At 45.9% G+C, this 25,272-nt stretch overlaps 1 protein-coding gene across 11 annotated transcripts in view; it reads left to right on the top strand.

The window, feature by feature from the left end:
* The window catches only part of LOC125031324 (homeobox protein cut-like), a 347,203-nt gene that overhangs the window by 196,440 nt on the left and 125,491 nt on the right, over positions 1–25,272 (top strand). For all 11 annotated transcript variants that reach the window (XM_047622025.1, XM_047622019.1, XM_047622021.1 and 8 more), the window contains one exon: positions 10,126–10,304. In XM_047622025.1, the coding sequence (XP_047477981.1) occupies positions 10,126–10,304 (179 nt within the window). The remainder of the gene's footprint in view (positions 1–10,125; positions 10,305–25,272) is intronic.

The following is a 25,272-nucleotide window of genomic DNA, read 5'->3' as shown; positions in this document are numbered from 1 at the left end:
AAACACTGACAGACTTCCCGTTCTTGTAATTTTAACAATCAAACATTACTCCATGCCCAATATTTCATAGCATTTCGTATCTATTCCAAGCGCAAATCTATCACTGTCAAAACTAATGCACAAAACATAGGGTCAAGCGGCCAAATTGTTCAGCGGTCAAACATGTCATGAGCGAACGTGCATTGCATGTTACCGATTACGCATATGTCAATAAAACTCCGTCCGCTGCCAATCAACACGATTATGTCGACTATAAAATATAAACATTCGAGGCATGGCTGTGTATGCGGTGTGGCGCGATCTGACGGGTCTCTGATGCTTTTTAATCCTCTGGTATTGTTTTATAGAAGATTCGATTGTGCGTTGGCGATGTTCTTTTGTTTGCTGGTTCATTCAACATACATTCGATCATTTAACCCGTTGTCCTTTTGCTTTGTGGCGCTGAAAAGTGCGTCTTTTACTTCGCCGCTTCAAAAACTTTTTTACATCCTTCACACAATACTTCACATCTGAATGCTATTTGATGTGAAGTTAAAAATTCATTGTCTTAAACTACAAAATAGTTGACAATATTATCAATGATAATAATGACGATGGTAATGCAGATAATGATAACGAAAATAAATGAAAAGTAGGATAGGCAAACGAACTAATAAATAGATAAGTAGACATAAAACACTGTTGGGGGCAATTAATTATTTATAGAAATGACTGAACCAATACTTCTCAAATCAAAGTCTCTCTCTCTCTCATGCAACGGCGTTTGGAATTCACCTTCGCATTTACGGATGTTTCGATAGATTCTCAACGATGCTCGAGTGGAGAGTTTCCCAGGCGCATTTGTCCATAACAGCGAGGCAGGGACAGCTGATCCAGGGCTGTATTGGAAGACCTGCCCGGTTTAATGGGACTGTCGGTAAATATTTGTTATCGCCGATATAAAGAATATGTTCCAGGGTTAATGCTACAGAATTCGGTTTGTCCGTGTGTGTCGTCTTAGCGTGTGATGTTGGTCGAAGGGGGGGCGTCATCGTCTGCAACATGGGATCGGCATATTTTTGGAAATAAAATGTTAACCTGTATCAAGAATATAGCTAGTCATGCGAGACTGCAAATGCAAATATTCTAATCTAAACAGTATAATCGTTTGCTATCAAAATTCAACAAACTTTATATTAATCCAATTCTCGAAGCAACCTGAGAAAGTCCGCACTGTCCACCACTCTACACTATTGCCACTCGAGCTTAAGAGCTTGGCCAATCAAAATTCTGGCCTCAAGGGCTTACCCAATCACAACTCTGTCCCTACAACATAATGGCTTTACTGGAATGTCGAGGAAAGCACCATAAGTGTCAAATCTTTCAATGGAGCCTTTATGTTTGCTTATAAAATTATGTTTCACGGAGAGGGTCGCCGTTGTATTGAAGAGCATTCGGGAATATTTGTGTTTGGGAGCGGCCATATTTGTTTGTTCTCTCTATTAGGATGTTACCCGAAATGAAATCGTCTTCCCTGAATTCTGATACGATTCCATATCAGCCCATCAAAGGTCCATTACTCTGATCACGGCGGGTAAACAAGGGAATCTATGGCAGGACGCGGGAACGGGGAAGCTCACGCCGGGAAACAGACTGCTGATCGCGATTCCTGGCTTTTGTGGCGAAGAAGGGCACCTCCTGCTCCTCCTCCTCCTCCTCCTCCTCCTCCTCCTCCTCCTCCTCCTCCTCCTCCTCCTCCTCCTCCTCCTCCTCCTCCTCCTCCTCCTCCTCCTCCTCCTCCTCCTCCTCCTCCTCCTCCTCCTCCTCCTCCTCCTCCTCCTCCTCCTCCTCCTCCTCCTCCTCCTCCTCCTCCTCCTCCTCCTCCTCCTCCTCCTCCTCCTCCTCCTCCTCCTCCTCCTCCTCCTCCTCCTCCTCCTCCTCCTCCTCCTCCTCCTCCTCCTCCTCCTCCTCCTCCTCCTCCTCCTCCTCCTCCTCCTCCTCCTCCTCCTCCTCCTCCTCCTCCTCCTCCTCCTCCTCCTCCTCCTCCTCCTCCTCCTCCTCCTCCTCCTCCTCCTCCTCCTCCTCCTCCTCCTCCTCCTCCTCCTCCTCCTCCTCCTCCTCCTCCTCCTCCTCCTCCTCCTCCTCCTCCTCCTCCTCCTCCTCCTCCTCCTCCTCCTCCTCCTCCTCCTCCTCCTCCTCCTCCTCCTCCTCCTCCTCCTCCTCCTCCTCCTCCTCCTCCTCCTCCTCCTCCTCCTCCTCCTCCTCCTCCTCCTCCTCCTCCTCCTCCTCCTCCTCCTCCTCCTCCTCCTCCTCCTCCTCCTCCTCCTCCTCCTCCTCCTCCTCCTCCTCCTCCTCCTCCTCCTCCTCCTCCTCCTCCTCCTCCTCCTCCTCCTCCTCCTCCTCCTCCTCCTCCTCCTCCTCCTCCTCCTCCTCCTCCTCCTCCTCCTCCTCCTCCTCCTCCTCCTCCTCCTCCTCCTCCTCCTCCTCCTCCTCCTCCTCCTCCTCCTCCTCCTCCTCCTCCTCCTCCTCCTCCTCCTCCTCCTCCTCCTCCTCCTCCTCCTCCTCCTCCTCCTCCTCCTCCTCCTCCTCCTCCTCCTCCTCCTCCTCCTCCTCCTCCTCCTCCTCCTCCTCCTCCTCCTCCTCCTCCTCCTCCTCCTCCTCCTCCTCCTCCTCCTCCTCCTCCTCCTCCTCCTCCTCCTCCTCCTCCTCCTCCTCCTCCTCCTCCTCCTCCTCCTCCTCCTCCTCCTCCTCCTCCTCCTCCTCCTCCTCCTCCTCCTCCTCCTCCTCCTCCTCCTCCTCCTCCTCCCGTTTAAAATATGGACAAGAAAATGTCGAAGACGCTGGGAACGTATTTCATAGATTGGCTTTAATAATTGATTCCTGTCGCCTAGTTCTGCACAAAGGATTACGGGTTTGTGCTGTAATGTGGATATACCATTAAGCATTGCCATAAGACCCTGTACATATGAGTAAGTGCAGCACATTGAATATCATAGGATGTAGTCATTGATATGAACGCACAGATAATCAGTAACTTTTTTCCTCGCACTTATTTGTTTTATCAATAAGCTGTAAAAATGCTTATTCTGGAGTGAAATTGGGGAGGTAACTGTGTGTATGAAAGAAGAGAGAGAGAGAGAGAGAGAGAGAGAGAGAGAGAGAGAGAGAGAGAGAGAGAGAGAGAGAGAGAGAGAGAGAGAGAGAGAGAGGAGGTGGGGAGAGGGAAAGAGGGAAAGACGGTGAGAGAGAGAGAGAAAGAGAAAGAGAAAGAGAGAGGAGGTGGGGAGAGGGAAATAGGGAAAGACGGTGAGAGAGAGAGAGAGAGAGAGAGAGAGAGAGAGAGAGAGAGAGAGAGAGAGAGAGAGAGAGAGAGAGAGAGAGAGAGAGAGAGAGAGAGAGAGAGAGAGAGAAAGCAGAACAAAACGCATGGACTTGCTTTTACATCTCATCGCGGTCTGTTTGAATAAGTAAAGCACCAGATATGTGATGGAATGTACACAAAACGTAACAACGAAACCGGTACATCATTCCATAATAACATTCCTTCCTTTGTGATTTTCCAAACAACGATTGTTAACCGATAAAGCTAAAGTGGTTGTAAACAGATTAAGCTTCACTAAAACGCTATTGATTTCTTAGGTTCACAACTTCTCAAGTCACATATTCGAACTAAACATTTTATGCCGACAGATATGTATGCAAGGCTGATCTCCCTTTATATATTTTTTTACTTTTCCATTGATAAAAAAAGTTGATTTGATCGATTGTATGGCCTTTCAGCGCACACCTCCTTGATTAGATGAGCTATAAATGAGGCCTTAAAACCGGTTTTCCTCGTACTCTCTCCCCTCATTCCAGCTCCTCAAAGGGTTCCATCTCCCCTCACAGCCAGGACCCGCCCGTCGGACTCCGGCGCTCACGCATTTTCGCGGCAGGGAAACCAAGCCAAGTCTGGGTTCCTTGGCAGGTGTCGGCGAGTCGCGGGGGCTAGATCAAGCCAGGTGTCGCCGTCGTGGATAAAAGATAGGGGGCGATGCTCCCCTACCGTCTAAACGGGGTCAGCCACAACACGACTCGTTGACGATCTTATGATTTTTCTCAATGTGCGATCTCGGTTATGAAAAGAAGACATTCAACCGAAGCAATTAAGAGAAAAATCAAGAGAGATCAAGAGTCCTGTAGTCCTTTTCGTGATAAATCATTTGCATAATAGACGCCTTTGGAATTCTGATCGAGGTTTGGAGTGGCGCTCAATCTTTTTATAGGGTTTGATTGCTCAAAAATTTTCTGAGGATTTTCGGGCTTTTGAACCGCTTTTGGGAAATAATCAAACGGCTGTGATGAATCGTGATTTGAAGTGATTAAACGTAATATTACAAGTCGGATTAATGATTTCCTGTTTTGGTTCATACACCTAACACTCATCTACAGTGTCAACAGTTTGATGATATACGCAATGATTCTTTTTGTCCATTTTTTAGACAAAGGGAAACACTTTTTCCTCTTTTTTCATAACTAGAAGCGTTAGTTGAGAAGAGATCGTTTGTCGAGCTCCGAAGGCAACGCTTCAGTTACCACAAATAACAGCTCTACCGCCGAGTTCACAGACCGTTCCTGTTCATTCCAGTCCATTCCGGTCCATTCCATTCCATTCCCTGTTCGGCTTTTAATTAATGGAACCGATGGTGCATTTCCGTTGGTGCCGATTTGTTAGGCGGACTGAAGCCTGTGGGAGTCTAACGGAAAAAAGTGCGGAATATTGATATGGCACAAAATATATATATGTTCGTTAAGGGAAAACAATAATATTTGTTTGTAGGAATTGTTTGTGTGCGAATGCAATGATACGAGTTTATTTCTAATAGTTTGGGAATTAAGTGGTGTTTCCGCTGTGGTGGTGCTTATGATTATGTCGGCTTCGAAAGCTACTTCAGTGTACCTTTTTAAATACGATGTAAAAGAAGCAGTTTGAGGCGAAATTCTTATCAAACAGACGAAAAAGACATCCGTAAGACATGAATAAAGAAGACATAAGGTCGAGAATCCCGACCTCACGGCTGGTGATTCACGCGATCACAATTAATAAAGATCGATAAACATTCTCATTCAAGAGTCCCGGCGCATCTCCCTCGCACTCTCCACCCATGGCGTGCGAGCAGTGTATTGAATATTAATTGACATCGAGCTGTATAATCGAGGAGACTTCGGCCATTGATTGTCGCTACTCAATCCCTTTATGAGCGATAGGATCCTCTTCACAGCGAGCTCGAACCTTTTTGCTTTTATGGCGGTGGTTCTTGTTGCTTGAGCGTTATTTGGCATTAGTCAGGTTTGGGCTATTTAAAGCATAATTACACCCGACATGACCGGAATGCTGTAGATACCGCCCCTTTTTTCTTTCTTTCTCTTTTTTTGACACTTAAAATTTTCATTGGTTTCGTGCTGTTGCATTTTCCCGAAGTTGGAACGGATGGATCTTCGATATTCATTCATTTATGATCCCCCACGATCACCTCCTCTTGAATGGATACTTCGATTGTCGAGAGCCGAAGTGAGAAAAGAATTCTCTTCTGCATTTTGTACTTTCTGCTGTCGATTCGGGCTTTATTCCCCTGGGTTATCGGGGCCATTCTCTTACCAACCGATACCTGAGACGAGAGAAAATCGTACAGAACCTCCTATTCTGCAACCTGTGATCAATATATTCAGGGACAGATAGTGTCATCACACGAAGTCATTTACTATTCCCAGCTATATGGCCAATATTCGTGGATCATTACACCTTTCAGTCTGCCATTCTTTGCGCATTTCGTCAATATTTGTATAAGAAGCGAAATGTTGCGTATTGGCTTTTGTTGGATTCCAGGTGACGTGGCCATCTTCATGCCTGGCATATCCGATTATTTAACATTAATCGTCCGACTATTTTCGGTCATAATTGGTCACACCGGCCGCAGTTATCAGCTCACACGATTCGTTAGCCACACGGCACAACTTTCTATACACCGGATATTGGCTTTTGTAAATACTTTCTGTGATTAAACGCTGCATGGTATACTGCGAGTCTCGGTCAAAAAAATTACATCAAACGTTCGTTTTTCACTCCTTTTTCCCTCGCCACAGCGTTCCCTCCGTTCGCGCGAGATGTGTAAATAATCTTTGTCTTGGCAGCGTGTACTTACGGGGTCTTTATAGGGTGGACTTATAGTAATAGATCCGGAGTACCTACATGACTTACACATCCGCTGCATCATATTAACATGCTTGAATAAGTCATGTGCCAAGCATATATCCGGTAATGATATAAATAAAGATATATTCTCTAGCTTACGATACCTATCATTACCAACAATATCCCAGACGTGTATTGTTCTACCTTCTAGCTTCACGCGTGACCGACGATTTTTACCCGTATGCCCCGCTATGATAAGTTTCAATATCTCAATCGTAATCACTCGGGAATAGACCTTGATGATGTAGCACGAGAGGCTAGAAATTGCCTACTATAAAAGGAAACAAGATAATACGTTTCTGGCATATCGTTACGCGTTGACATTGGCAAGCAAATTGGAACGGCATTATTTTAGGGCTATTGGGACCTCATAAAGTATTTTGAGGTGGATCTTCCCAACCCCGGTATAGCGACGCCGTCCAGACGCGGAGCAGGCTTCCATGCGCGCTCTACGGTGATGCATATTCGATTTTATAATTATTCCGATCGTTCACGGGAGGTTGGTGTAACATATTGGTGGAATTGGAGCCAAATGCGTTCCTATTAGGCAAGTGCTACGTTCAAACGGACCTAGATTAAACATACTGAATTATTGTTCGAGAGCTTAGCAATAGCGTCTGAATGCTCGGGCAAGTTTTGTCGTCAGGGCTGGATATTGTTGTCGCTCCCTTCGACGACTCCCGCGGCTCGCCCCTCGGCGCCCCTGGAGCCAGGTGTTGCTGCGTGAGCCTTTTACGCCGGGCCAGAGATCGCCCGCCATGAAAGCGCATCGCAACGGGGCTTGCATGCGGACGTCGCCTTTATCCGGAGTCGAGTTTCTGTCCGCTCCGAGGTCCGCAACAAATGCCGAACCATCTATAGTCGCTAATAAACCATCGGCGAATTCATACGCGGTTGGCCTGGGGTCCATACCAGCAACGACAGAGACTCGGTAGGCTGTCTCTCTCTCTCTCTCTCTCTCTCTCTCTCTCTCTCTCTCTCTCTCTCTCTCTCTCTCTCTCTCTCTCTCTCTCTCTCTCTCTCTCTCTCTCTCTCTCTCTCTCTCTCTCTCTCTCATTCTTTCGCATTCTATTTGAATTCACGATTCCTTCTGCTTTCTTTCTTTTTCTGAATTAGCGCACGGCCCACCTTTGTTTCACCACATGCTTACGAGTGACCGGCACGCCACGCTTATTAATATATATCGTAGCACCAGGACGTCTTGTTTGTTCCAGCCGTCTTTTTTTTTTTTTTTTTTACTTTCTTTTTGTCTGACTAATGCCCTGTAGACCGTCCGTGTTTTGTGGCATATAGATCCGGCGTTGACAGGTATGTTTTTATAATTATGCTCGTCTGGTGGTGCAGAACGTTAGACACGGCTGAGTAAGTCGGTGGCGAGGGGGACACCGAGGGAGGAGAGGAAGCTGGAGGAGGGAGGGGGTATGGAGGAAGAAGGGGAGAGAGAGGGAGAGGACGAGAGGGGGACACCGAGGGAGGAGAGGAAGACGGGGGAGGGAGGGGGACACAGAGGAAGAAGGGGAGAGAGGGAGAGGACAAGACGGGGACACCGAGGGAGGAGGGGAAGAGGAGGTACAGAGGGTGAAATGGAGAGGGGAGGAAGAGAAGAGAATACCGAGGGAAGAGAGGAAAAGGGGGGGGGGGACGGGGATGCAGAGGAAGAAGGGGAGAGAGGGAGAGGGCGAGAGGGGGGCATCGAGGGAGGAAGACGGGGGAGAGAGAGAGGAAGGGAGAAGGGATTCAGAGGAAGGACGGGAAACGGATAGGACGAACACCGAGGGAGGAGAGGGAGGGAGGGAGGAAGAAGGGAATAGAGGAAGAAGAGGAGAGAGGGAGAGGAAGAAAGGGGATACCGAGGGAGTAGGGAAGGAGTAGAGAAGGTAAGCGGGAAAGAGGAAAGGATTTTGCGGTTAAGTGAAACACAAGATCAAGGATAGAGACTGATTGCCCTTTCCTTTTTCTCTCATTTTTTGTCGCGGGGTCTTTAGAGTCAGACTCACACTTACGCTGGGAGCTAGGGAGTAAACAAGCTTGCAAGAAAGGGAAGCAGACGTATCAGTTATGTCTTTCAACCCTCGTCAAAGTCTTGCTAACCCTTTGGGCTTACACTTTTCATCGGCATCCCTTCCCTATCTCCTTTTTCGAAATACAACCTTGCATTTCATTCTTTCTTTTTTATATATATATGTATATATATTTTATATATATACACAAATCCACCCACCTATCCATCCATCCATCCATCCATCCATCCATCCATCCATCCATCCATCCATCCATCCATCCATCCATCCATCCATCCATCTATCCATCTATCCATCTATCCATCCATCTATCCATCCATCCATCCATCCATCCATCCATCCATCCATCCATCCATCCATCCATCCATCCATCCATCATCACACACACACACACACACACACACACACACACACACACACACACACACACACACACACACACACACATGGTTATGTGTGTGTTATGTACATAGATAAATTATTTTAATATATTAATGTATAAATGTACTGTATGTATACATGTATGTATGTATGCATGCATTTATGTATGTATGTATGTATGTATGTATTTATGTGATTATATGTGCTATGACTTGTTTGTATGGATTTATATTCGCTTGTTTTGCCCCCCTCCCCCCGCCTCCTCCGCCTTGCCATCTAAGAGGTATTCCGCCGGCCTAAGCTCCTTCAGCGTCGCCGGCCACATCACTTAATCTCGGGCAAGAACTTAATGTCTTCAGGGCTGCAACATTCCTGATCTGACCTCTGACATGCAATGGATGTCTGTTTTACCTCGGGTTCGCCGCCACTAAGGGTCACAATCATAGGAGAAACAGTAAGAAAACAGTGCCTAATGAACGGATCGGCGGGGCATTAGATTAATATGCTTGTCATAATCAATATATACGACGACTCGCTCTTGGCACCGAGTCGATCCTTTATTGACACAGTTTTGGGGAGTTACGGACTCGGAACCTGTTAGTCACGCCGTTAGCCTGCCAACCCTAAGACGTCCGATTAATCACTTTGAATAAGAAGATCATCATAAATTCATAATTATGAATCACCCGCGGTACTATTAAGTCTGGTTTAGAAAAGAAATGCGAGTCGACATACTCGAGTGTGGAGAGTCGCCTTTTTTGAGACACTCGAAAGAGTATTATTTAAAAAGAAGCAAACCCCATTGGAAATAGGTTCAGCGTTCACCCTCTCCCCCTTCAGAGCTACTCGTAGAAAACTAAAATAACAGGACTCGAGCGCACCCCGAAAAGGAGCCAAGAAGTTCCGCAGGCTCCTTAGTGTCGTATTAAAAGCTGTCGGTACTGCTTCAGTAGGGCTGGCAGAGGCCATAACTGTCACAATCACACAGATCAGGTCTTTTGTCTTGGTGACGGAGCGACGCTCGGGTTGAACCTCCCGCTAGGCTGTTTGTAAGAGGAGGGGGATTAAATGCCATAATTCTTAGGCTTCATTGCCACGACGTAAAGAAACAGGCGAATAAAGCAAGGGATGTGTATTGTAAGGTACTTCGTAATGAGGGGTTAGGCTGTTTTCTCGGCGCACGTAGACGCGGAAGTAAACAAATCGAGGAATTTGTGTGCTTATCAAAGGCTGTTCCGATGTTTACCTGCTTATGGGGTAGAATGGGCCGGGGATGTAAAACTTGTGTATTCAGGATATCGGGCTCGACCGCCAGGGGTTGGAATAATGTGGATGAATGATCACGAGATACTTTCCGACATGTGTTGACATTGGCCCTTTCTAATCGCAGTCATTCTTTGTGCACGGTTTCCTTAATGTCTTTGGATTTTCCCGCTGTGATCAAAGCAGCGGCAGAGGGACGATTGCATGAGTGAAATTCTCTTATTTACGAGCCACTCTCTTCTTCCGCAGGTGTCCAAGCTCGTGGAGGATATCTCCCGCCTCCAAGCCGCTCTCTCCGGCGTGAAGGAAGCCACAGCTGCCCAGATGCACGCCATGGAAGAACAGCTGGAGGAGAAGAACAGACTCATTCAGCGCCTGGAACTCAAGCTTCAGGACTCCAGCCTCGATGAAGCCAAGAGAGATCTACAGTGAGTATTCAATTTCGTCTCCCTTGCGTAGCTGCACAAATGTTACAGTTACGCATCTCGTTTTCTATCATGCAGTCGTCAGATCTGGCCTGGCGTGATGTGGTGTCATTGTACACTGAATTCTAAAGTCAGAGTATTAAAATAATATCGCCGTATAAATCTAACCCTCATAAATCAAGAATAATAGATTATTATATGAATGTCAGTACATGGACGTCGATTCGAGTGACTCTGCACAATGCGCTCTGACAATGACAATCATCTTCTGCCTTGCTAACAACGAGCATGCAACACGAGGTCGAACTCTTCTGAATTATCCTCCATATATATCAGTCACAAAGAGCCAATATATCGAGCTCTGTCGAATGATAGACTCCCAGAATATAACCGATATATCGACATACTTGAGCCCATCGGACCTTCGTTCTTCCCTCTGATGTTACGTAACCGATGCAATTTTCCTTTGATGGAAGACACTTTATTGCCTCCCCCCTTCCCCTTGTCATTATAAGCGTGTGCAACAATTATTTTCCATTACGCTATTGGTTATAGATCCACCGGAGTTAGCGAGTCTTAGGGAGTCAGTAGTTGTGGAGTTACTCCAAGCTTGACACATGTATTGAAATACAGATCTCACCCGATGTTTTGACCGTTGATTATATTTTTAAAACTCTTTTACTTATAGATTTTTCTTATACTTAGAAATTAAGAGACGTGGTGATGACTTGACACAAGCCTTATAAAAATACAACTAACCCGCTCGTATATCTGACATCATCGTCGAGAACAAGTTTCAATAAATCAAATGAGATTTCAGCCAGACTTGAATTAGTGGAGACACTCGGCTCGTTTATATATATAGACCAATAAGTTACAGCGTCGGAAATAGTCGTGCAGTCCTTAGAAAAGTCGCGCTACGGAGAGTGAAGAAGCCAGAGTGTTATTCTGTCATTAGCCTCGCCCATCAACAGGTACAGCAAAGACCCGAATTTCCTCGTTCTTTCAATGATATTTCAGAGTGTGCGGGCGCTTTTGCCAAGACATCTGGTATTCCTCATTATTTGTTCATCCACATTTAACGTCAGAGAAGCCAGTAGCAATGGAGTCTTGCTTTGTTTAGAGTGATGTACACACCAGTGTCTTTCACAACCCCCGAAATTATTCAGGTGGCGTAACATGAAGGAAAATACTTAAACAGATATAAAATTCAGCATCAAGTTTGGTAAAGTTATGCGCCAGAGTTGGCTGACAAGAATGCACCAACAGAGATTCGAAAGCGCCAGAACCTAGCAAGAAGAATGCGCCACAGCGGATCTGAATGTGCCACATTTGGCGTTAATTGCGAATAGATGGCAGCACAGCCTCCCCGGCCCCGACCTCAAACGAACGCACGAACTGCCTCGTCTTGGCACCGTCGGCGGTGTAACGACTCGTCAGCTGAGCTCGCCGAACACTGTGCTCCTTCTGTTTACAAGTTGGCATCAAACCCGACGTTTTTCAGGTGATTAATTTTATGGGTGATGAGGTAGGATTGACTCATATTGTGCGCTTTGGAGAATGGCTACGAATTTGGCCTCCCGCTCTTTTTTCTCGTGCCAGTAAGCAATACTAGTCTGAGGGGTACTTCGTTGCCGGTATATAGGTGGGGCGGAATGCGCCTTTTGTCGAGCCGAAGGGCCAGGCACACCATTAATTGTAGTCGCGTGAAATTCAAGTATAGACAGCCCTGCTCATCCTCTCTAACGAATGCACACAAAGGTGACTCTCTTCCCCCTCTCCCTCTCTCGCCCTTCCGTGGTTGACAGTGACATGTCCGTGGCACGCGGGTATAACTGGGGGTATAGCGTGCCATCAGGGGATATAATGTGGCGTCTGGGGTTATACCACGCCTGCTAAATAACCTTCGCTACATGTGGTATCTTTGGCTGAATTTTCCGGAAGAGAAATTATCTGTTTTGTTGTCTTCCTGTTACAAGAAAGGCTGCGTCGGCTGGACATGATTTTCCACGTCTTTTTAAGAATTAGTTGTTGAATCAGATCATTATACAAAAGCTCACACTGCTGGAGCCAGTCGCTGGCACGCACACGCCAAAAAGTCTGATATAAAACTTTTTTAATGGCTCTGGTATGTAAAATGTTCTCATCAACAAGTATTTATCTGATAATGTGTCTACATATCCTTATCAAAAGCGTCGGTGAATCATAGATCTGCCAGACGAGTTGCCAGGCGACAAAGAGCCGTTGGAATAAATAGTCTGACAGGTGAAGTGTGCAGGAAACAAGAACTTTCCCGGATAAATCGACCCGACGGCAGACTACTTGAGTTCTGGCGGACCGAGACCGGGAGCCGCGCCGGGTTTGCTCTGGCAGATTCGATCCGGATGTTTTGCGTTTTTATGACGACCTTTATGAGAACGATTATTTATTTTTAGTGATATTGATTATGGCGTAGATGATTGCCAACATCCATGTCCTTTTTTTTTTTGCTCTTGGTTTCGTTGCTGTATCAATCATCTTTATGTTCTTTATCTGTAGTTCTTGGGCATTCGTGCATAATGGGTCGTGCTAACTTCAGTCTTCACTTTCGTTAACTCTCCCTCTCTTTAAGGCAACTCATTACTTCGTTACGATTATGGCTTATCTCTTATTTTTTCCTCTTCTCATCTTTCTCATTTCTTTCTTCTTTTTTTCTCTGTCTCTCGGAACTTAAGGCTCATCTTTTACTCTTTCATCCCCCTCGTCTTGACTTTTTGTTCCCTCCTCTTGCTCCCTTTCTTTCTCGCATTCCTTCCCGGCCCCCTATGAAGCCCCTCCCCGCCTCACTACCCCCCCTCCCCTCCTTCCTTTCCTCGGCGCAGAGTATCGTCTACCCTGCTGCCTTTTTCTACCCTTCCCTCTGCCCCTCGCCCCCTCCCCTCCTCTCCTCCCCTCCCGTCCCCCTCCTCCCCACCCTCTCCTTGGCTCGAGTGGGAGAGGCCTGAGGGGGGTAGGGGGGACACCAATTTGTCAGAATATTGGCACTCAAGACAACATTAGAACAGGGGAGGACCTTTGGCACTGCTGAATATTCAAAGACCTCAAAGATGTTTTGTGAATATCCGAGCATGTTTGGAATGGTCTTGGCGAACATCTCAAGGAAATTATATGTCTATTAACTGCCATTATCCCATTCACCACTTCACCTACTTGCTTCCATTCGTCTTGGCTCTTCATCTTATTTGTTACGAGTTGAAAGTCCCGAAAATGAAGTTAAATTTCTGAACACCTAAGTCCCAGCGAGATATATATCCCAATAATAGCAGCAGGTTCCTCTACACTTCGACTACTGTCTGCCACGGCGCAAAAGTCTTCCGAGTCAAAGAAAAATGCAAAAATATACCCTTTGTCAAGGCTTTATTGCAAACAGACCCTTGCGTCGGTGGCCAGGGTGATCAAAGCAATGGCTGAGACGTCTGGTATAAAATAGTGTATTCCGGTACGCTAGTTATCAAAGAGGGAGGGACGGTGAAGCCATCAATGCTCATTTATAGGGATTGGAATATATCACTCCTCAATATAAAACTCGAATGCCGGTTAGAAAAAAAAAAAAAACGCGCGCTTTTCTTTCAACAACTAAATAAGCAGGACCGATGCACCTTCTTCGAAAGGGGCATTTTAGACTTTAGGGTCGAAATCCCAGAGAGCCACAGCTATATTCAGATCTCATCGTCCACATCTGGCACGTGACGGAACTTATCAGATGTGAAGGATGATGTATGGGTGTCGCGTAAGAAAGAGAGTTTGACTGTACGGGGATATATAGGCGATCAATATAAGAAGTATAGGGGCACCGCACCTCCTCTATGGACCACCGCACACACCTGCTATAACTCAGCCTGCGCGTCAAACTCCTGTCTCGTTAGACCTCATTCTTAGCGGCAGGTGCCTTCTTTCAACCCCGCTAAAGTAAACACATGGCCCTGTCTCAACCTTGCAGCGTCGTCTGTCGCACGTGAGAAGTCTCGTCATCGAAAAATAGGACATTTCTCCATGGCTACTCTGCTGATGCGAATGCTCCATTAAACTTCATAATAAAATCATCCCTTAGAAAAGAAAGAAAAGAAAAGCAAAAGGAATCTCTGTAGCACACATTCCTTTCATAGATCATCTGTAATGATCAAGAACGCAATTCTGATTCTCAAGTTACCCCAGCGCTCGCTCCGTAACAGATGATATTTATGAGTCCCTACACTTATATGGCATTACGAACCTGACAGTAGAAAATGTTGTATTGTTTTCCGGAACATATGTTTAGAGTGCAATAGTATTTGCAATTAAGTCTTCCGTTTGCACAGCCTCCCTGTGCCACGCTGCTCGAACGGCGCCCGAGTAATGAGCTCTTTCTTTAGCTCGATACAAAGACCTCACAATCTGAACCTGGTTCAAAGAGGATGCAAATAAACCCGGGCTCCATATAGAAAAATAAATGTCTTGGTTCAATACGAAAGCACTTAATCATGAACACTTGAGCAGCTCGTGTTCACTGCAGCATTAAAAGAACACAGGAGACCTGCCGTTCATCTTTGTTCACTTCCCCCCCGCGAACAAACACGGGTATTATCTGTTCAGTTTGAATATCTACACATACTCACCCATGATGATGCCGTTTTAATACCATTTTGATCGATTGCAATTGCTTTTGGGCGGTGAATCGATTGCAGCAGCTGCTATCATTGCCCTGGTAAAGTAATTCACAGCTGTTGATCTGTATCTCATTAATCACTTGCACTACCTTTCATATATTTAGCATTCAGATGAGTCTCTTCCTTGATAAGCAATTTATCAAGCCATCATCAGTTTGTCTCTTCTGTCTCTCATATCCGTCTGGCTGCTTAGCGTTATGAAAAATATATATATATATATATATTTATATATATAAACGCGATACGCGAGAGTTACATTGATACCTGCCACGCTGACATCTTAATGAGGTGGGGCGCCTGCTTGTACAGCGCTGTACAGTTGGTAGTAAAAAGTGTAGCAAATGAACGCTGATAACTTAAAAATGGTATGCTCTCTCTCTCTCTCTCTCTCTCTCTCTCTCTCTCTCTCTCTCTCTCTCTCTCTCTCTCTCTCTCTCTCTCTCTCTCCTCTCTCTCCTCTCTCCTCTCCCCTCTCCCCTCTCCCCTCTCCCTCTCTCTCTCTCTCTCTCTCTCTCTCTCTCTCTCTCTCTCTCTCTCTCTCTCTCTCTCTTCTCTTCTCTTCTCTTCTCTTCTCTTCTCTCTTCTCTCTCTCTCTCTCTCTCTCTCTCTCTCTCTCTCTCTCTCTCTCTCTCTCTCTCTCTCTCTCTCTCTCTCTCTCTCTCTCTCTCTCTCTCTCTCTCTCTCTCTCTCTCTCATTCTGTGTGTGTGTGTGTGGGGGGGGGGAGAGAGAGAGAGAGAGAGAGAGAGAGAGAGAGAGAGAGAGAGAGAGAGAGAGAGAGAGAGAGAGAGAGAGAGAGAGAGAGAGAGCACATTGTGCAAGCCTGTGGGTAGAACCGTGTGCCTCTACTTGCATGCAAAATCAAAATGAAAAATAACCACCACAGTAATATCGTTTTCTTTGTAGTAAAATCCCAGACAAACCAGGACAGACCAGCCTCCCCCCAAAGGACAAAAAAACTACTACCATACTAAATATAAACAAAGGGAACCATCCTAAAATAGCGAGGGAGTTTATCAACCCTTCCCGCTGTCCTCCGTCCCACAACATCTCTTTGTCTCCCCACTTCCATCCCTTCCTCCCGATCGGTCAAAGCGACCCCGATAACTGCCGATACGCCCCGATAAACATCCGATAATCCTTTCCCGCGGCTAGAACTCTTGTCGACGGAAACAAGAGCGAGTTATTTAACGAGTTGTTGGGCGAAGTTGATCCACCGCTACGAAATCAAAAGAACCGTTCAGGCCGATAATGCTCCAGCTTTCCCTGGTGCTGATAACTTCTCCGTTTTCTATCAGTTTTTGGCGGGTTCTGGAAGTTTGGAGATATAGTTTAAGACGCGTTTCCTTTTCTCTCTCTCCGCTTTCATGGATGTTATCAATTATTGTCAGGGTTGTGGGGTGCAGTGATTTCTTACCACATGTCGAAATGATTTTGGAGAAAGCCTTTCAAGAATTTTCAAAATTTTGGTGCGTTCGCTCTCGGCCAACGAGGCTGTGATGCAGTCTCCGTTTTCTGTTCAGTCATGTTTTTCGAGCGGAGAAGTTCATTGTTTGACATGGATATCCTATCACAATATAAATCGCACTTCTAAAGTTAAAGATATGGATGAGTTCATTGAATAACTTTGATATATTTGTTTTATTTCCAATTATCTCTCTTATATTTTCTATCCGCTTGCCTTTAATATCCTCCTATCGCTTTCACATCCATTCCCCATCTCTCTTATTTAATTTACCTTCCTTCCTTCCTATCAATTATTATCTCGCAAGCACTTTTTCGCTTTCACATCCTGCTAACTCCTAACTTCAGTCTACCTTCATACACCCTAACTTCCCTTGCTCTGCTCTCCCCCCCCCCCCCCCTGCCTCTCAAACTCCATGTCTGTTTCTCGTTCCCCGCGTCCTTTCACTGAGCTCGTCCCTGCTATTCTTCTCCCTCTCTTTCTCTTCTCTCTCTCTATATATATATATATGTGTGTGTGTGTGTGTGTGTGTGTGTGTGTGTGTGTGTGTGTGTGTGTGTGTGTGTGTGTGTGTGTGTGTGTGTGTGTACTATATATATTCCCCTCTCTCTCTCTCTCTCTCTCTCTCTCTCTCTCTCTCTCTCTCTCTCTCTCTCTCTCTCTCTCTCTCTCTCTCTCTCTCTCTCTCTCTCTCTCCCTCTCCCTCTCCACTCTCTCTCTCCCTCTCCTTCTCCAGCTCCCTCTCCCTCTCCCTCTCCCTCTCCCCTCTGCGCGCCCCCTCGTTCTCTTCCCCTCCCGGCGTCTCCTCTCAGACCCAGTAGGGCGCTAAGGACAATCTCTCAGTTAGAATTGGTCTCAATAGATGGGGCTTATCAACCATTCTACTCGACCTGGCAGCCGACTTGCCGTGTTAACCAATCAATTTGTAGTTTTTCCGCCCCGTGTAAAAGGCAGACAGGGAGTAGGGGCGGGGTGGGGGGGTGGGGAGGAGGTAGGGGAGAGAAAGATTTTGAAGGAAGGCTAGAAACTTTTTTTTTTTGGGGGGGGGATGACTTTTTTATGCCTTTTCTTTCCCTCCGTTCTTTTGGGTTTGTGTGTTTGTTTGTTGTTGTTTTTATTGGGAAGAAGGATGGGAGGAATGTGTAAAAAAAAAGGGGGTTATGGTATTTTTTTTTTATTCCTATACGATAGCTTATATTGCGATTAGTGTATTTCCAAATAGTTTTCTAAGATAAAGGGTGCACTTGTATTGCAGATTTCAAACACACACGGCATGTGTGTGTGTTTGTGTGTGTGTGTGTGTGTGTGTGTGTGTGTGTGTGTGTGTGTGTGTGTGTGTGTGTGTGTGTGTGAGAGAGTGAGTGAGTGAGTGAGTGAGTGAGTGAGTGAGTGAGTGAGTGAGTGAGTGAGTGAGTGAGTGAGTGAGAGAGAGAGAGAGAGAGAGAGAGAGAGAGAGAGAGAGAGAGAGAGAGAGAGAGAGAGAGAGAAAAAGAAAAAAAGAGAGAGAGTGAGAGTGAGTGAGTCAGAGTGAGAGTGAGAGAGAGACATACGTATTTGCATATATTTATGGGTATATATACATATTTCTGATTAATCGAAACCCTACCGTCCGTCCTTTGCGTGAATGGGGATAGTTGATATATCACCAAAACTTCCGCGTATCGACATCGGACTTTTCCCCGCGTGTGTTGGTTTAATGGCAGACCCCGACATCTCCAATATCCAGCGTCGATCTCGGCTGAAAGAACGATCATAACCCCACAAATTCCTCATCAGGAATTATCTGGAGGATTCAGCAGACGCGAGGAAATTAATCTCCGTCAGGGCAAGTATATAAAAATAAGGGTCCGGCCGTAATATGGAAAAAGCCTACCCCTTTGTGTGCCTTTTTATTCACTTGTCGGCGACCAATATGCCGTAACTTTAGTGACTGGCGATGGCCTCGGGTTGTAATATAAATTTTAGCGGGATATTTTTCGGTCGAGCTGATAATTCCTATCCTCTAGATATTAGCAATTAAGCCCGCGATGTAATATGTGTTTTAATTGCTGCTCATAATTTGGGATGTTATTTTCATTATAGATTTGGGCTTTCTTTTGAAAATTATATTAGCTTGCACATATATTACGGAAATTATATTGGGCCAGAATAGACTGTTTGATGTTCCAGCGAAATTTTGTCCTAACATACAAAAGAGTGGAACGGAGTGGCCTGAAGACGCTAAGCGAAGTATAGGTGGAAAAAGTAACGCATTAAACCCAAACAAGTACAAGTCCTAACAGGATCAGATCCCCCAACCATCGTTAACATCGTTTTTCCGTTTTCTTATCTTTTTTTCTTTTTTGCCGGCCGAAGGAGTCTTCACTTTTTTACAGAGGGGAAAAAGAATTGTTAATTGGAAATCAATGGAGGATGAAACGCCCCAGATCGCTTTTAAAGCAGCTCACACTCTCCCGTAAAAGGATCAGGTCCTTTATAGAAATGAGAAGTTTCCCGGCCTTTTTTCCTGTCCCTCGTCTTCTTTTTCCCCAATAGAGATTTTTCTCTTCCCTGTTACTTTTCCGTCGAGGAATGGGCTTTTTTCCTTGCTCTTTTATCGTTGCAACTGACATATTGGGATTGATTATTTTCATTCTCGGAAACAAATCTCCCCCAGCCTTTCTGTCAACGTGCCTGCTTTACGAATTCAAGAATGTATTTGCAAGGGTCGTTTATCGAACAGTATGAATGGATTTTTTTTTCTCTACGTCGACACAACAGCATCATAACTTAGCAAGATACAAGAGACATCCCTGGCTCGCAGACACTGAAGGCAGACAGTCGTGTTTTGGAGAGAAGCGAGACACAGAGACTGGATCTGATACACGCCTGCCTGTCCATGCGTAAAGGGCGTTTTGTTGGAATCGGAGAGCCTTTGTAGGACACATCGGTTCGGGTCTATTAGCCTGCAGTAGAAGTTCTGGGAAATAACAATACGCATGATTCAAAAGGATATTGGGTCAATCTGTTTGACTTGTAGCCGGGGGATGCTGGGAGTCAGTAATGCGTGGTGGCTCTGGGAGGTTTTGAATGATGCTCACTTATTCGTTGACATTTATGATTTTGGGACGAACTTTATATATCTATAATGTATGCATTACAATAGCGATAGGAAGCAGAAAATCTGTTCTGCCTTTTCTTCTCTTGCTGGCCTTCTCCCTTCTCATTATCAACACTGGTTCGCACTTTACATTTCTCTCTCGTGCATCTTCCCATGTTTGTTTTCCTTCCACTCTTTCCTATCCTGCCTCCTTTTGCCTCCGTTTTCCATTTCTCCGTTTCATGTTACCCAGAGGCCCCCGCGGACATGGCTCCTGGACCATCAGTTGCCTTGTGTTTTTAAGAGCTAAGATAAACAGAGAATTTGTTTGACCCGTCACTTCCTTTTGTTCTAATTGACACTATTTACCTTCATTCGTGGCCATTAGACACCCAGGAACTACGGCCTTTGAGAATAATTACACCGAAGAAATAAGATTACGTGAGAAAGAACCGGATTGTCAGCCTTATCGCTCGGGTAATTACAGCATTGTGTTCATCCCTTCTGGCAGTAAAAGAGTCCTCGAAGCTGAGCTCAATATCGGGAAGGAGTCCTCATGAGGGGAAACTAGTGAAAAAGGAATCCGTTGAAGGTGTTGACTGCGTCGTGTTTAGAGACTGCGATGAACACTGAAGGCGGCCGCGAAAACTGCATTGTTCGGCTGAAACTGGCCGTATCGTGTTTGTTGTCAAACACGATTAGGAACCTGATTTTTACTTCCAATTTTTCTCGATTCACTTGGGTGAGTTTAGTGTCACTGTGAAGCCGTCAAAGTGGCTGAAGAGTTTAAGACGTACAATCCTACTGAGTCTGTTTTTTATCATATACCTTTATGAAAGTATGCAAGCCATTTCGCATTCCGACTCGAAGGCCTCTATTTCGTCATGTTATCCCCATGCGACAGATGCGCTAAGCAATAAACTATAAGAAAAAGAAACAAAAAACTTGAATGGTCACCCAAGCTCCCAGACTTTAATAGGTTGCGATGCCCATCTACGTATCGGTTTCAATCCTCCAAATCTCTTCCCCATCAGCTGTCTTGTGGGATCCGAGCCGATGTTCCCGCCAAGCGTGTATTCGGAGTCGATGGTCCATGAGCGGAAAATCACTTTGTGTTTCTTACTTATACTTCTTGGTGATGTATTTCTTTTTCTCTCTTTCTTTCTTTCTTTCTCGCTTTTTCTCTCATTTCTTTGTTTTTCATGGTGTTCGGCTCTCTTTTTTGTTCATTCCATCTGGTTTACACCCGTCGCCCCTCGGATGCGAAACGGAATCGTTATCATTTTCCTATTTCCACGCAAGAACTCTCCTTTTTTTATATTTGGGACGGAATTACTTACATTTCTTTATCTGAAGCACCTTAGACTTTCGCGATGTTATCTTTTGTTTACTTGTCTTTGTGTTTCCTGTACATCTAGTTCATAGGTGACTTAAGATCCAAGACAGTTACGATCTTTGGGCGTTGAATGTTTTCCGTTTTCTGGCCATTGTCTTATTGTTAAGAATCTTGCATTATGATGGGTGATAACGGGGTTGTGTGTGTGTGATGTGTGTGCGGTCCGAGGCTGGGAGTTGATGCCTCCCCCCCCCCCCCCCTCTCTCTCTCTCTCTCTCTCTCTCTCTCTCTCTCTCTCTCTCTCTCTCTCTCTCTCTCTCTCTCTCTCTCTCCCTCCCTCCCTCCCTCCCTCCCTCCCTCCCTCTCTCTCTCCCTTTCTCTCCCTCTCTCTCTCTCTCTCTCCCTCTCCCCCCCCCCTCTCTCTCTCTCTCTCTCTCTCTCTCTCTCTCTCTCTCTCTCTCTCTCTCTCTCTCTCTCTCTCTCTCTCTCTCTCTCTCTCTCTCTCTCACCGTCTTTCCCTCTTTCCCTCTCCCACCTCCTCTCTCTCACACACACACACACACACACACACACACACACACACACACACACACACACACACACACACACACACACACACACACACACACACACACACACACAAACACACACACAACCCCCCCCCCCCCCCTCCTCCGTGTCTAGTCCCTTGCCCATTCTTACAGCGCTCGAGAATCACCATTGTATATAAAGATGCGGCACCAAAAAAAATCGTCGTGTGGTTTGGTGCCAGAGCGCGGCAGCTGTCGCAAGTTTCTAAGAAAAGTCTACGATTTTCTTGTGATTTCATTTCTGGGCGGGGATGTCAGATGCAAAACAATGCCCAATTAAAGATATGTACGCCTTTTATGTCCGCATTGTTGGAGGGGCCCGGCAGCCGTATGGATGTCACAAGATAAAACGTTCTATTAAAATAAATCGCGATGATCTATGATTCTCATCACGGTACGATCGTATAGCCAGATAAGATGCGAGGACGAATGAGCTAGATATTTCCTTACCAGGTGGAACGGGGGAGGAAAAGTGGAAGGACGTGTGGAAACTCAGACGAGAAGAAACGTTCGAGAAAAGAGACGGAGAGGAAAGTGAGGGAGCGTGAAAGAAAAAATAAAGGGAAGTGATTGAGGTGATAACGTTGGTCGTTGTCTGATACGGAAAATAATTTGCATACCCTCGCAGATTACAGTATAATGTATAGTGATACGAAATGCATTTAACTCGCAGCGGAAATGAATAATTAGAATCACATGAATACACACAGATTAAATCACCAGTACATACAAGTGAATCTATTGCGAGGAGAGGGAATAACACACACGCCCTCACATCAGAAATAAACCGTCCTCGGCCTGCCTTCACTCCCGAATAGATCATTCAACGCTCTCAATTAAAACAAGAGATTCGTAGAGCTAACACCAGCCCCCAAACTCCCTCAGAATTATTGCCCCTTTCACAATGTTCGCCCTGGAATTCATTTCATCACAACGCCGTGTCTACGTCGGCTCCCCGGGCAAAGCAAATAAATCCATCTACCAGTCAAGTTACACAGAAGGCACTGTGTGCTGGGAGACCTGGAGCCCGGCCGGCATCACCGGCTCCGCTCTCTCCTTGTCCTTTTTTAGGGATTTTTGCGTCTGCCGGCGTGTCGGCGATGGCGCTCTTTTTTCTTTTTCTTCTTCTTCTTCTTTATTCGAAGAAAGTGGTTGTTTCAGACATGACTCTCTTTGCGCAGATTCTTTCTGAAGTGTATCCCAGGTAGTAAAATATATCAAGCGAGATTCACGCGGCGGCGGAATGCCACAGGACCTCCTCGGGCACACGGAAAGCTCGAGTAAACGTGGGCAAGCGTGACTGCGTTTGTTTTATGTTTTTGTTGTCCACGCGGAAGATATTATCACCTCCTTTTCTTCCACATAGCCTAGCCTTCGTGCTCGCATCCATGTCATGACCTGTAAGTCCTTCTCGTTTACATTTTTTCTGCTTCCAGTGGATGTCCGTCCGATTCCTTCCAAAAGACGAAGGAGACATTTTTTACTCGGTCGTCCTCTTAGCGCCACTGGTTTGCGGTTTGTTTTAGATTGGATCTATTTCTGTGACTTTATGTCTGGTTTTAGAGGTTGTGAACCGAGTGGTTTACATAAGCTTATCTGGGTTGTAAACTGGTCGAGGACCTCATAGGTGCGAAACCATTTATGCCGTGTCATTTAAGTCCGCGGATCAGAGTTAATCAGCTTGAATACGACATTAAGAGTCGCCTCAGCCTTGATCAATATTCCGAACAAGCGAGTAACAAGGACATCACAATAAGATGGCCGTAAAGACAATAAAACAATTACAAAGTTTGACTCAGCATCTAGATAATAAGGGAAGAATTCTGGTTCGAACCGCAGTCTACCCCTCGTCCTCTCTATCACCGATCAGATCTAGGCAGTAAGTGTATTTACGGCTGAGTTGTGTTTATTTATCGGTCTCGCGAGTTGACTTTCATTGGGGCTGAGTTTACCTGTTGTGGAGCTTGCAACTATGAACCTTGTGCCCTTGCTTAATTAGGTCTATTTATCCCGCCGTCAGTTATGAAAAAAAGAGAGATTACGATGTGTTTATGTATTTTTCGAGGCAGAATGACCCTTAAAACCCCCCGGCGTAAGGTTCACGTGCTCCCAGTGCGGTAGTTGTGCGAGCAAGCCCTATAATACGAATACTTAAGGTTCGTAATTACAAATCGCCAGACATGTATTAAAGGCAACGGATGGCATTTATTGACGATGTTAGCCGGAACAGCCCATGGCTAATGCGTCTCACAAGCAAGTCTTTTAGATACGTTTATGACCACTTAATGCTCCGCGATTATAGGATGATTGACAGCTCATTTGGCCAGATATGCTGCATGGAGATCTGTTGCAATTCGTCGAGCATTGTTTTTCCGTGCGGTTACTTTGTTGCTCTCGTGATACCAGACGGATATATATTTATTCCTTTGTGAGGAAGCAAGGACTGTTTGGCAGTCAATCAGAATATTTGCCCGGGGTACAATGAGAGGGAATGGAGAGGGAGGCTACTTTTAGAGTTGCCTTTCCTATTCGTATTGTTGTATTCTATTTTTATTCGTATTCTTATTCGTCCTCTTCTTTAACGTGTGTAGCCGACACGTCTTCATTACAACTTTCTAACAATATTCTTCACCCTTTTTTTACGCTATACTTTCTAGGTGACTTTTTGTTTATGCGAGCCGTCGCGCTCTCTTCTTATCACTTTGGCCGTGTTTTTCTCTTCTCCCTCTCTCCTCCTTTGCCTCTTTTTTCATATTGGTTGTGCCAGAATAACACTTCGCTTATTATTGTTTTTAGAAATTTTACTTCGTAAAACTTATGATTATGGAAAGGTATTTTCCAATTCTGATCAGTTTTCCTTCCTCTTCCTCTTTACTTGTACAACACTTCCCTTTCCCACCCTCGCTCCCTTCTCCTATCTCCCCTCTTCCCACTCTCGCTCCCTTCTCCTCCCCCTCCTCTCCCCGCCCTCGCTCCCCACTCCTCCCTCTCCTCTCCCCAATCTCCTTCTCCCCGCCCTCCCTTCCCTCTCCCCAACCCCCGCCTCCCCACCCTCCCTCTCCTCTCCCCAACCCCCGTCTCCCGCCCTCGCTCCCTTCCCTCCTGCAGTAGCACTATCATGTCCCCGCCCGCCTCGCCAGGGCTCTCTCCTCTCACACCATCTCCCGGCTTTCGCATAATTACCTCTTAACGTCCGTGTGAATGAAGATGTTTCCCTAAGTTATTTCCCTTCCGAAGTGGTTGTTGCCTAAGTCGAACACCCTCACGTAACGCCCCCCCTCTCCCCCATCTCCCTATCTCCTCTCCCCCTATCTCCCCACCCCCTCCGCCCTCCCCCTCCCGTTCACTCTGCGCCGATCGCCCTCTCGAGAGCACGAATATTAGGCGATCGCGCGACGGCTTCGCGGCAGCTGTTTATCTGACGGCCATCGTGGATTGTGCTCATTCTCTGTGACTCTCCTTCCCGTTACGATACTCTGTTTCTCACAAATGCCTTGCTACACACAAGCGCGCGCGCACGCACTCAAATTCCGCGTGTTTAATTAATAATCGCTGCTCTCTGTTCTTTCCCTTGCCCGTTTTTCCCCCATTCGCCCTTCTAGTATTTGGGTTTATGTCTTCCCTGACTCTTTCATTTCGCTTTTCTCTCTCTATATATATATATAAATGTGTGTGTGTGTGTGTGTATGTGTGTGTGTGTGTGTGTGTGTGTGTGTGTGTGTGTGTGTGTGTGTGTGTGTGTGTGTGTGTGTGTGTGTGTATTTCTCCTCTCTCTCTCTCTCTCTCTCTCTCTCTCTCTCTCTCTCTCTCTCTCTCTC

This window comes from Penaeus chinensis, chromosome 12 (genome assembly GCF_019202785.1).
Source record: "Penaeus chinensis breed Huanghai No. 1 chromosome 12, ASM1920278v2, whole genome shotgun sequence".
Classification (NCBI taxonomy): domain Eukaryota; kingdom Metazoa; phylum Arthropoda; class Malacostraca; order Decapoda; family Penaeidae; genus Penaeus; species Penaeus chinensis.
The sequence above is the reverse complement of the archived record's forward strand: the minus strand, read 5'-3'. Positions and strand labels throughout refer to the sequence as shown.